Source organism: Myotis daubentonii, chromosome 6 (assembly GCF_963259705.1).
Source record: "Myotis daubentonii chromosome 6, mMyoDau2.1, whole genome shotgun sequence".
NCBI lineage: Eukaryota > Metazoa > Chordata > Mammalia > Chiroptera > Vespertilionidae > Myotis > Myotis daubentonii.
In genome coordinates this window covers 39,868,160-39,880,684 of record NC_081845.1, presented here as the reverse complement: position 1 = coordinate 39,880,684, position 12,525 = coordinate 39,868,160, and the positions used below count along the sequence as shown (strand labels likewise).

Genomic DNA, 12,525 nt, shown 5'->3' with positions numbered 1-12,525 from the left:
TTAAGTTCCTTGGCTCTGAATTCTTTCAAGCCAAACTCAAGGAGGGAGGTTGCTGAACCGTCCAGCCTAACGCATGGCTAAAGCCAGGTGCCCTTTTCCCACCGCCAACACAAGCTCCCACAGACTGCCCATCTATAGCTTGGACTTTCAGAGGGCTCTGAGACCGCCTCTCCTGCTGCTCTCGAAGCCATGCTGGCTGGCTTTTATATTTTTTGTTCATTGTTACTGGTTAACAGCCCAGGTATATTAAAAGGAGGATGGTGGAAGCCTACCATTCTGTCTCATCATTGATGTTTCTACCTCTCTCTCCCTCTCCCTTCCTCTCTGAAATCAATAAAAATAATATATATTTTAAAAAAATAAAGTGGGAAATTTCTATTTAGAGGTCTGGACTGGTTATATCCGTTTTCTGGAGCCCCACTCAGAGGGGTTAGATCAGGGGTCCTCAAACTTTTTAAACACAGGGCCAGTTCACTGTCCCTCAGACCGTTGGAGGGCCGGACTAGTTTTTTTTAAAAAAAAAACAACTATGAACAAATTCCTATGCACACTGCACATACCTTATTTTGAAGTAAAAAAACAAAACGGGAACAAATACAATATTTGTATTTGCATGTGGCCTGCGGGCCATAGTTTGAGGAGCCCTGGGTTAGATACTATTAGATATTTCCCCACAGAGTATGTGAGAATTTTCTTTAGGGTGGTGGGGGAAATCCCTTAACTCTTGATTCTGAGACAAAGGTGAGGCTGAAATGATAGGAGCCAGCTCTGGATCTCGGCAACACCACTGCTGTTAATAACCTGAGGAGAAGGCGCCCATCCCCATGGGCTGAACGTATGCTGGAGCATGTGCCTCATCGTGCCTGGAACTGTGCCTGTGCGGAGATTTCAGCTCATCCAATCCAAGGAGACTTGGCTTTAATACCTCGTGTCAGAAACGGAGCCGCAGGAAGACCAGGGCATTGCGTTCTGCAGTGCTGTGTTCCGGCCTCTGAGCAACAGGGGAGCCGGGGAACCGGAGACCCACAGGTGCACCTCGGACCAGAGCCTGGCCTGCTCCACCTGGGCGGGCTCGGCTGTCTGCACGGAAGGCAGGAGCCAAGGCCTCGGGCTGCCAATGCCCACATGCATCTGGGAAACCAGTTCCAGGCCGGAGATGTCAGGTTTTGTGCTGTTTACCACCAGAACCTTCTCTCCAAGCTAAACAGGCTTCACTACCAACGAGGGAGGCTGGGACTTGTTAGAATCATGGAACAGTGCCCAGGAGGTAGCAGGTGTTTCAAATGCTTTTGCCGAAGGAACTTCCTTTGAGGCAGAGAAGATTCCTCCTGCATTCCTTGTTGTGTTTCCTGTGGCATTAAAAGTTTTCATGAGTCAAATTCTCTCTACTTGGATGGATCCAGAAAGCTCAGAGACTGTAGACAGTTAGCAAAAGTTAAACGTCGGGGACTACTAGGTAGAGAGACGGAGACATTTACTCCACACAGCTTTGCAAATGGCAGCACAGAAATCAAGAGCACACACTTTGGAGTCAGCCTCGCCATCTCCGCTACCTGTATGACCTTGACCAAGCTACTTAACCTCTGGAAGCACCCCCTTTTGTAAAATGGGGGAAAAAAACATCTTGCTCACAGGGTTTCCGTGAGGATTAAATGGAATAATGCTTGTGAGGTCCCTAGCACATTCCTGACCCATTACAGGAGCTCAGAAAACAGGAGTGCTTATGAAAAACAGAACTCCCTGTAACAGGGACCTGCCAGCCCTTCTGAACACACAGCTGTCACACGGGGGGAGCCTGCGGAAGGAGGGGCTGTGGCATTATATGCTCTCAATCCCTGTGAAGGACACAGCTCCCCATCGGGACCAGCAGGACTATAAACTCTATTTAGAAGAACAAATGACTTCTCACTCCTTCAAATAAAATCAACGGGCATGCTCTACCACGCAGAAATGTTCTGGCAAAAGGCATCACATTCGGCAGCGCCCCTAAGCCCTGATGCTGAAGCAAGGCAAACCACCTCTTCCTACTGACCTAGAAGCTAAGATTTAGTTTACCACTAGTGGAGGAGTCGTCAGTTTTATTTGAACACAACAGGAAACCACTTGTTTCAGCTCAGATCTCTTTCTAATGGTCAGGAAAGTGCTAAGCCTTCAGTTCCTGTATGTACACAGATAATCACGGCGGATTTTGTGAAGTTACTGTAGTGAAGTAGGTCTCAGAGTGCAGCCCACAGCACCGGCATCTCCCAAACCTACGGATTCAGGACCGCTGAGGGGCGGGCCCAGCAAGCTGGCCTAACATGTCCTCTGGCGGTTCTGCCCCTTGTGGGTGCTGATGGAGTCCCACCCAGACCCCTTTGCCACTGCCTCCATCCTGTAGCTGCAAGGGCCAGTTACCCTCTTCCCACCTCAGACCCATCATTAACCAGCCCCATGGCTTCAACTGGGACTAGTTCTGGCGAACAATTCATATCCTAGGGCAGTGATGGCGAACCTATGACACACGAACTCATTTTTTTGGTTGATTTTTCTTCGTTAAATGGCATTTAAATATATAAAATAAATATCAAAAATATGTCTGTTTTACTATGGTTGCAAATATCAAAAAATTTCTATATGTGACACGGCACCAGAGTTAAGTTAGAGTTTTTCAAAATGCTGACACGCTGAGCTCAAACGGTTCGCCATCACTGTCCTAGGTTTTCTCAGTGGATGGGGAGGGAGCTAGACTGCAGTGGAAACCACACGCTTGCCCGTGTCTTTTCCCTGGACGCATCTGCTTTTCCCATGCTCCTCCTGACAGCACGCCCTCAATCAATTGCACAAGAACCCCCGTCTCAGATTCTGCTCTTAGGGAATGCAATCCACAGCAGTTAATTTCACAATCTCAAAAAGTGCACTACCACCAGAACATGTCTGTCCACAATTCCCAGTTATTTCACTCAAGGCAATTCTCAAACCAGCGCACCTATGCCTAAGCCCCCTAGAGCAGTGGTTCTCAACCTTGGCTGCACATCAGAATCACTTGGGAATCTTTTTAAAATCCTGATTTCTGGGCCTCATCCACCGGAAAGTGTTTCTCTGTTATGGGGTGGGGCCACAACATTAGTAACAAAGAAACAGAATTTCCGAAGGATGAGGCCCAGAAATCAGGATTTTAAAAAGATTCCCAGGTGATTCTGATGTGCAGCCAAGGTTGAGAACCACTGCCCTAGAGGCTTAGAGGAAGCGGTGACAGAACACGGACTTGCAATTGCTTTTGGATCTGAACGTTTGTGTATTGTGACTTGGGGAATGTAGTGTTTTAGTTCCTGAGACGGTGTGATATGGTGAGACAAGCTTGGATTCAAATCCTGGCACCACCATTTGCAAGTTGTGTCAACTTGGACAATAAAGCTACTTCTCTCTTCTTCCTCCTTACCACAAAGCAGAGTGCCCAAAACACTGAGTTTTTATGAGAATTAAATGAGATGGCATAGACATCACTCGGGGCCTTAGCTTTCTTGTCTTAACAGGCAAAATTACGGGATCTATTCACAGGGCTCTTGAGGATCCAGGTACAGCTCTCACGTGGTATACACTACACGGATGTTAGGTGCCATTATAAGGAGCAGGCTTGACACATGCTCACTCCCTTCCCACCACAGGCCAGGGGTTCCCGATTCACCTGGAAGCTCCCTCAGAGTCCACTGCAGCTCCATCCCGGCGACAGTGGAAACGAATGTGGTGCGGCACCCTTCTCTCTGAGATTCCCTAAGGAAGCTCACACATATGGAAATGCTCTGAATTTTCTCTTTGGTAGAAAACAAAGATCCTTACAGCCAGAAGGGGCTTCAGAATTTAGCTCTCCGTCTAGTCCTGCTTAAACTTGCTCATGTATTTTGCCTCTGGGGCTCCAGCCCCTGACCAGTCCCAACCCGCACGCAGCTCGGCGGACAGGGGTCAGGCTCCCAGCAGCCCTCACTCACCGGGGAAAAGTGTCCCCGTCACAAGCCACAGCTCACTTCACCTACTGTGGCCCTTGGGCCAGAAAAAGTTCCTCTGACAGCTCGAGACATTACTTTTACTATGAAATATTAACGCTGATGATTTGTAATTAGCCAAAGGGTGAGAAAAAACAGGCATCCTTTTGTTATCCGTTAATAACACGTTAGCTCTGAGGAACGAAATCCCATTTAATCCAAAGGGAAAAGCACTCTGCCGGGGGGGGGGGGGGGGGGGGGGGGGGGGGCTCAGGCGGGGAGCGCTGGGCGCCCAGGAAAGATGAAGTGAGTGCGCCTCCACCAGTGTCCAGGAAGCGGTTTGTGTAGAAACGGGCTAGGATTTATTAGGTGACTTCTCAGTCATTCAGCTGTGACAAACTGAAATCCTGTGAGCTTCCGACACCCCACGTGTGGAAGCCCCAGAGGCTGGGGTGCCCCAAGCATTCATGCCCGCCGCCCCCCACCCCCCCAGCAGTGAGGAGGCCGCAGAGTAAGACAAACAGACCAAGAAACGTCTTCCCTAAGGAAATAAGATGTTACGAGGCCATATTTTTTCGATTTTTAAACATTTTATATAACTCATAAAACAGTGCTTGTATAAAAATCCACACAAAGTCGCTAGAGAGCATACAATTTCCAAAAAGGTCCTGGGTTTTTGTTACATTCAGTTTTCTAAGGACGCACTCAAATCAATGGTAAGATGCAGACATTATGTGATAGTTCATTATCTTTGGTAAAACTATGCTCATTATTTTGTCTCCTCACAGTATTAACTCTGATATCCACTTTGTGCAGGGTCTGCTATCACTAGGATGTCAGAAAAACATTAAGGCTGGATCTACGCGAGGCAAGTATTTCCAAATGGCAGTAACAGCCCTTGGCCTCCAGCCCCACTTCCTATCACCTAGCTACACAGGCAGGGAGAGAGCGCCATGGGCTCCAACCAGGGGTCTTGAGAACCCCCCTCCCCCATCAGGCAAGAGGCAAACGTTTTGGGGAAAGGAGGAAACTGAGGCCATTGCTACCGGAACCGGGTGCCATGCTGTGGTCTGGTCAGGCCAGTGACGCTTACCATTTAAACAGCTAATCCATCCATCACTCAGTAGATCCCATTGGTGGGTTGATGATTGCAGCTGACATGATGCCCCTGCCCCTCAACTTACAGAAAGGAAGGTTCAGGGCTGACATGGAATGGGGAGGGGCACACGAACACCCTCGACACAAGACACGACTTTATTCCCTGTCAAATGGTTGCTGTCATGTAGACACAGCCAAAGTGAACTGAAGCAGGATTAGAACACTTAGTACATTCAGGACTACCTTCATACATTCTTTTAAAAGTTCCTAACACAGAACATGAGGGACGCTACCACCTAATGTGACTAGCTATTTCACTTAACATCAGAATGTGTCTGTGCTAACTCTTTACTTCTCCGGATACAAGGCAAAAGAACACCCCGAAAAACAAGTGGAAACCAAAAAATTTAGATAGGGGGAAGGGATGTGCCAACAGATTTTATGGAAAACATTACATTTAGAAAAAAAATAAGTAGTTTGTACTTATATTGCTTCATGTAAAAACTGCCCCTGAGCCCACCTGCATGGCTGGGGAACTGAGTGCACCATACAGGCCACAGGGCCTGCATTCGCTTCCGGCCGACAGTCCAGAGGGACAGCAAACAGCTCCCAGAGTGTGGCCACCTCTCTTCACTGAAAGGGACACTAAGATTTGGGGGGAGGCGGGGGCGCGGGGGCGGGGGGGCGGGGAAGAAGCCCTACACAGGAAAGGTATACAAGGAAACCACCCAAATACAGTTTCCAAAAACATGATCTAGGTTACGGAGACATAGTTCATCCTTAGAACCTAGAACCTGTTGATTTCTTTAACGTGGGTACATAGGGTTTTAAAAAATGATTGTGCTTCTGAAGTTGCAGGGTCACATTCCACCCTCTAGAAAGCAGGACAGTTTTCACATGGCTTGGAATCCTCTCGGATACATCCCGGAGACCAGAACGAATTCCTCGGCACTCTCCAACCAGCAGGGCTGGCGGGCGAGTGCCACTGCCACCTTTGGGTAGGGGGTAGGGCATGTGTGTATATGCATGCATGTGTGCATTTGCGTGCGTGCATGTGTGTGTTTGGGAGACTAAGGCATAGAGAAAGGCGCAGGTGAGGGGGCGTGGGGTGAACCTCCTGGCTGCTCCAGTCCCTTCTTCTTTCCAGGCACAAAGAAGTTGCAGTTGCTTAAGTAGGTCCCCATCACTCGTTTTTTAATAAGAAATGTGTGCGTGCGCGTGTGGGTGGGTGGGAGAGTCATTAAATCCCTGTGCATTTCTAAATTTCAATAATTTAGGACTGCAGTGTCGACAGAAATAATCTGTAAATGACAATTAAAAGCAAATTTAATAAAGCTAGGTCAACACGTAAACATTGTTCAAAATCCTGTCATATATATTAAAACAAACAAACCTGCTGGGTGCAGGCAAAATGCTGTCCTACAGCCACCGGAACCGAAGTCCTTGTCAGCTGTATAAAGACAATTCACAGATTGTTTCTGTTGTTTCTGCATTTTAAGGTAGCCAATATTTAAGCCACGGGGTTTTATGACTACCCTGTGTGATTCATTCATGTTTCCAGGTTTCTGGTATGATGCATTCAGTTTGAGTTCTAGACTGTTTCCTTTTCCTCTTAGGCATTTGGCCCCCAAGTCAGGTCCATAAAAGTATTGTTTTCAAGAACTTCTAACTACTGGGGAATTTCCTGGTCAGAACTCCTGGAGAGCATGCCACTGGCCTGAAATAGTCTGACCTTCCCAACCAGTGGGAAGAGAAGAAATGTCACAATCCAAGGCAAGGGGCCAAGATGTAGGACAGCAGGGCCTTTTAGGGGGTCTGAGGGGGGAGCTCTGAGTGGACCCTGGGAAGGGACATGGCAGCCCCATTTGAGATGACCTGTGTCCTTCCAATACCGGGCATCCCCAAGAGGGCCTGAGGGTCTGGGCCTGCCCTGAGGAACAGGATGCATACTGATCGGGGGAGCTAACACGGAGCTGTGGTGAAGTCGCCATACGGCTCCCAGAACCCAGGTTTTGTACAAATACACACACAGAAAGTAAACAGTTCTTGGTGAGTCCAAAGGGACCCGTCCTTACATCAAACAAGAAGCCAATTAATTCACACACACTGTTCTCCAAGGACATGTGTCGGCCCCTCCAACCAGCCTCCTCGTATGGAGAGGGAAGGGGCAATGGAAGGACACAGCTCAAATGACACTGTGAACGTGTTCCCACGTCTATCTACATTCATCTCATCATCATCATCCAGTGTTCTTGTCTACAGAGAGTGAGCACAGCATCCTACCCACCCAGCAATGACGAGCACTGCAGCGGAGGGAGGGAGCGAACATGGTCAGGAAGGATGTCACGCCACCCCGTTCCCTCCACTGCCATCCAAGGGGCATCCTGACCCTTCAAATTCAGACAAAGACAAGGTCAGTCAGCTCGGTGGCTATGCCCCCTGAAGCGATTATTAGCCACCATGCAGCAACATGGCCACGCTAAAAATTTCATCAATCTGAAACCACCTTCAAAAGAAATCCCAGCAACTGAAGTCATCTAACAGTATTTCACCATGAATATTTAAAAGACTTTTTTTTCCCCCCCTAAGCAAATTGGCCCCCAAAGAGCCCAAATGATCTTTTAAAAAAAAGGGTTTCCTTTTAATTAAAAAAACAATTGATAAAAATGGAAGATGTAAAATGTGGGAAGAGGAACAAGAGTTGCTGAATTTGTGTTTCAAATTGAGAAGAAGGGGAGGACAGCCAGGAGAGAGAAGCCTGCTCCTGAGGCCTCGGCTCTCACAGCTCAGCCATCCCCAATCTGGCTGCACCCCTGGGGAACTCGGGACACAGGTCGGAAGTAAGAGAGACCAAATGTAAGGCTTCGTTCTTGTGGTTGGGTGGGTGTTTGTGTGCAAAAGTAGTAAGCCACTTCCCACTGCCATAAGGTGCGTGTCTGTGGATACCATACACGTGCTCCGAAGGAAGGCTCGGGCCCCAGGGCACCGTCACTTCTCCACCTTCTTGGCTTTCTTCAGGATGTCACATTTTTTCCTGTTGGGGCGGCGGCATCGCTCGTCGATGCTGGGGATACATTCGTAATGCCACACCTCCTCCATCTTCTCCACGGGGTACACCGCCTCCACGTAGTGGCGGATGAGTCTGAGCCGCGTGGGGTCCAGCTGCTTCTTGTTGCAGGCCCCCGAGTGGTTGTACTGCAGCCGGAGGTTCTCGGCCGTGAAGAGTTCGGGGAAGAGCCTGACGAGGAGCCGCGCGGCGAAGTTGCCCACCGAGAGGCTCTGCTGCACGATCTCGCGCACCTCCTTGTCTGACAGCAGGTACGGCGAAGGCACGGGGAAGTCGGGCGAGGGGACCACCAGCTCGTCCAGCGGGATCTTGCAGAAGTCTTTGCTACTTCTTTCGGGGGGCAGCGGGGGTCCTTCGAATTCCTCTCGGAACCTCTCGGAGTTGACTGCATAGCTTGCCAGGTCCCTGCACTCGGGGCCTGGCACATGGACCTTGCGCTGCTGCTGGTAGGAGCGCCTCTGCTCCGTGTCCCGGCGGCGGCAGCGCTCGTCCAGTTTGCCCACGAACTCCAGCGTCCAGACGCGGTCGTTCTTGGCCCGGGGATAGAGCAGCTGCACGTAGTGGCGGATGAGCTTGATGCGGGACGGGTCCAGCTGCTTCTTGCCCAGGGAGCCGCTGCAGTTGTACTGTTTGCGCAGGTTCTCGTGGGTGAAGAGCTCGGGGAAGAGGTGCACCAGCAGGCGCGAGGCGAAGTTGCCGATGGACAGGCTGCTCTCGTAGATGCTGCGCAGCTGCTCCTTGCTGAGCAGGCAGTCGCCGCCAGGCACCTCGAAGTCGGGCTGCGGGACCTCCAGCTTGTCGAAGTCAATGGGCACCAGCCAGATCTTCTTGGACCGCCGGCCGGGCCGCTCGCCCTCGAAGCTGTCCTCCACCTTGATCACGGAGATGTCGTCGGGCAGGCTGGAGGAGTCGTAGCAGTCGTCCCGCGGGGGCTCGCCCTCGCTGCCCCCGTCCAGCCCCAGCCCCTCCAGCTCGTCGTTGATGCGCTGGGCGCACTGCTGCAGCCAGGCCTCCTCCTCCTGCATGTCCGGGAAGTAGATCTCCGTGTAGTTGCGGATGATCTGCAGCCTCTGCGGGTCCAGCTCCTGCTTGCCGCCGTCCCCGTAGCAGCTGTACTGCTCACCCAGCTTCCGGTGGTCAAAGAGCTCGGGGAAAAGCCGGTGCAGCAGGAAGACCGCGAACTCTCCGGGCGAGGAGGCTTCGTCCAGGAACTCGGTGAGGTCCTGCGTGTCCACCACGTGGTCCGAGGCGATGGTGCTGCTCCGATCCAAGGACAGGGCCTCCTCCTGGTCTTTGCTGTCCAGGAAGTGGCCGGCATCCACCGGCTCAGCCTCAAAGAAGCCGGCGACCTGGCCCGCTGGCTGGCTGTCCTCCATTTCCCGCTGGGCCCAGAAGCGGCTGAAGAAGTCGTTCAGCTGAGGCAGGCACTCTGCCTGCCACACGGCCGTGTCCTTCACGGAGGGGTAGTAGACCTCCACGTAGTTGCGGATGAGCTGCAGATGCAGCGACTCCAGCTTCCGCTTGGCTGCGAAGCCGCAGGCGCTGCAGCCGCGAGAGAAGTCCACGTCGCTGAAGAGCTCGGGGAAGAGCTGCACCAGCAGGCGGCAGGCCAGGTCCCCGCCCGACAGGCTCTGGTCCACGATCTGCTTGAGCTCGGCGGCCGTCAGCTGGTACTCGGGGGGCGGCTGGAACTTGGCCACCATCTCCGTGGGGCTCACCTGCTTCTTGATGCGGCTCACCTCCAGGGACAGCAGGTCCACCTTGCTGTGCAGCTGGGACATGCTGGAGGAGAGTGTGTTGAGCATGTAGAACATCTTCTGGAGCAGGAAGTAGATGTTGGGGTCGCCGTCGGCGGTGGCCGAGGCCGCACTGCCACTGTCCCGCTTCTGCGTCTCGTTCAGGAGCCGCAGCGGTGAGGGGCTGTTGCTGGGGTTTGCCTTCTCCAAGAGCTCATACGTGCTGAGCATGTCGCCCGCCGGCGGGTTCTTCTTCTCCATGATCTTGTGTGAGATGCCGTACAGAGGCTTCTTGTAGGAGGGGGTGGTCGCGTCATGGCAGGGCTCCTCCTCACCCGGCCACGCGGAGACCAAGTGCTTGCCCCTGCCGGCCTGCTCCCCGTTGCCCTGGCAGGGTGAGCTGTTCTCCCGGTTCCTCATGCCTGCCAGGAGCGCCTGGAAAACAAAAGGTGTGTTAGGGGATATTCCGATTTACTACACTCGACACAGGTCTGTGCCACACACAAGGGCCAACATCAACTGCAGGAGCACGTGAGGAGCCGGTTCCCTCGCCCTGGACTCACTCTGTCCAGAACGCACCACGAATACAAACACGCGTCTCAGTGTGAACCTGTTCCACCCCCTACTTCCTGAGAGAGGTTCCGACTGGACCCGGAAGGCTGCGAATTGCTGCGGGAAACCAGCGCTGGGCTTTCTACCCAGGGCCCGACAGGAGACACAGCACCATGGCTGGCAAGGCCGGGCAGGAACCCTGCTGGGGGTGGGAGGGAGACCATGGGAAGGAGGAGCTCCTGGGCAGCTGACCTCACTGACCGCAGCCTCAAGGCGAACAGGCATTTCCGTGTGGACAGCTGAGATGCCCGGTGGTGGGCACAGAAGAACGGGGTGTAGACAGTGGCAATGAGCTGCCCACTCCACCACCGCCTGGAATCACATCTCACCTCGACTGGAAAAGGGCTAGCCCAGATGTTCCAGAGCCCGTGCTACTGAGAGTCCATGAAATGATGGGGCCTCCCAGGTTCTAAGCTTTGGTCTCCCAGAACTCCAGGAGGACAGGAAGCCCCACTGTCCTAAGTCACCCACAGTCTGTAATGAATTAACATGTATCTTATGCATCTAAGAAGGGTACTTGCTATGAATGATCCACTTTGCTCAACAGAGGTCTGTGAGAGAATTAAGACTTACCAACAAAGGTCTGGGGGACGGGTTCCTCCAGTCACCCAAGGATGGTACACACTGAAGGCCCCTTGTTGCCAGACACCCAAGGAAGCTCAAGATACTCTTTAAGAACCTCAAAGCTGGACTCCACACCCCACCACGGGACAGAAATCACCCTGACCACTGGGAACCCAGAGTTCTCAGTGCTTTCATCAGTAGTTTCCCCACTGCCAGGCCCTGAATGTTTCAAGAGGCTTATTTACATACATGTGGACAGGCGGTTTTTGAGAAAGGTTCCAAGGCAAGTCAGTGGCGGTGCTGGCTCATTCTACCATGTGCCATACACAAAAATGAACTCCAGATGGACTGTGGACCTAAATACAAATCCCAACTTAAAATTCTAATACTTCCAGAAGAAAACATACGAGAAATCCTTTGTGACCTTGGTTTAGGCAAAAATCTCCTAGAATACAAGCACAATCCATACCATAAGAGAACAAATTGATATATTGAACTTCATCAAAATAAAAAATTTCTGCTCTTTGAAGGACACCATTAAAAGAATGAAAAACAGCCTAGAATGGGAGAAAATACTGGCAAATCATTTGTCTGATAAAGGACTTGAGCCCAGGATACTTACAGTACTCTCAAATACAGTGATAGACAACTCAATCAGTTATTTCAACAGCCACTTCAAAGTAGGTATATAAATGGCATATACGCACATAAAGGACGCTTATTAATAAAATGCAGATTAAAGCCACAATGAAGGGACTCTTTCCCCCTCCGAGATTCTTTCCCCTTCCCCACGTGGGACTCTGTACTTGTTCTTCAATAAATTTCCACCTTTGCTATACCAAAAAACACAAACAAACAAACAAAAAACCCACAAGGAAATGCCACGTCACACCCACCAGAGTGGGTAATAAAAAAGATGATAAAGAGTCCTGGAGATGAGGTGAAGGAACTGGAACCCTCAGACACTGCTGGCGGGGATAGAACCACTTCGGGAAATACTTGGTACTTCCCAGAAAGTTAAACATACATGGACCATATGAACCAGGTATTCCATTCCTAGGAATTTACTTACCAAGCAAAATGGAAGCACAAGATCATATAAATACTTCTACGCAAATGTTCACGGCAGCCCTATTTGTAAATAGCCCCAAACTGGAAACAACCCAAATTTTTATTAGCATGTATATAAACAGTTATATTCGTACAAAGGAATACTACTCATAATAAAACTGCTACACCATGATAAATCGAAGTAATTATGCTGAAAGAAGCCAGACAAACAAGAGAGACCATACTATAGGATTCCATTCACATAAATTTCTGGAAAATACAAACTTATCAAAAGTGACAAAAAGCAGATTAGAAGTTATGTGGTGTGCAGGGAGGATGCAAAAGGGCACAAAACTGTAATGGTAGCTGATGGATATGTTTATTATCTTGATTGTGGTGACGGCTTTACTGACATACACATGTCAAAACTTACCAA

The 12,525-nt window shown here is 50.7% G+C and overlaps 1 protein-coding gene across 3 annotated transcripts in view; it reads right to left on the bottom strand.

Annotated features, from left to right (window-relative positions):
* Positions 1-7,642: 7,642 nt before the first annotated feature.
* BEND3 (BEN domain containing 3) overlaps positions 7,643-12,525 on the bottom strand; it is a 32,844-nt gene continuing 27,961 nt past the window's right edge. For all 3 annotated transcript variants that reach the window (XM_059700803.1, XM_059700802.1, XM_059700804.1), the window contains one exon: positions 7,643-10,298. In XM_059700803.1, coding sequence (XP_059556786.1) covers positions 8,049-10,283 — 2,235 coding nt within the window. In that variant the 5' untranslated portion in view covers positions 10,284-10,298 and the 3' untranslated portion in view covers positions 7,643-8,048. The remainder of the gene's footprint in view (positions 10,299-12,525) is intronic.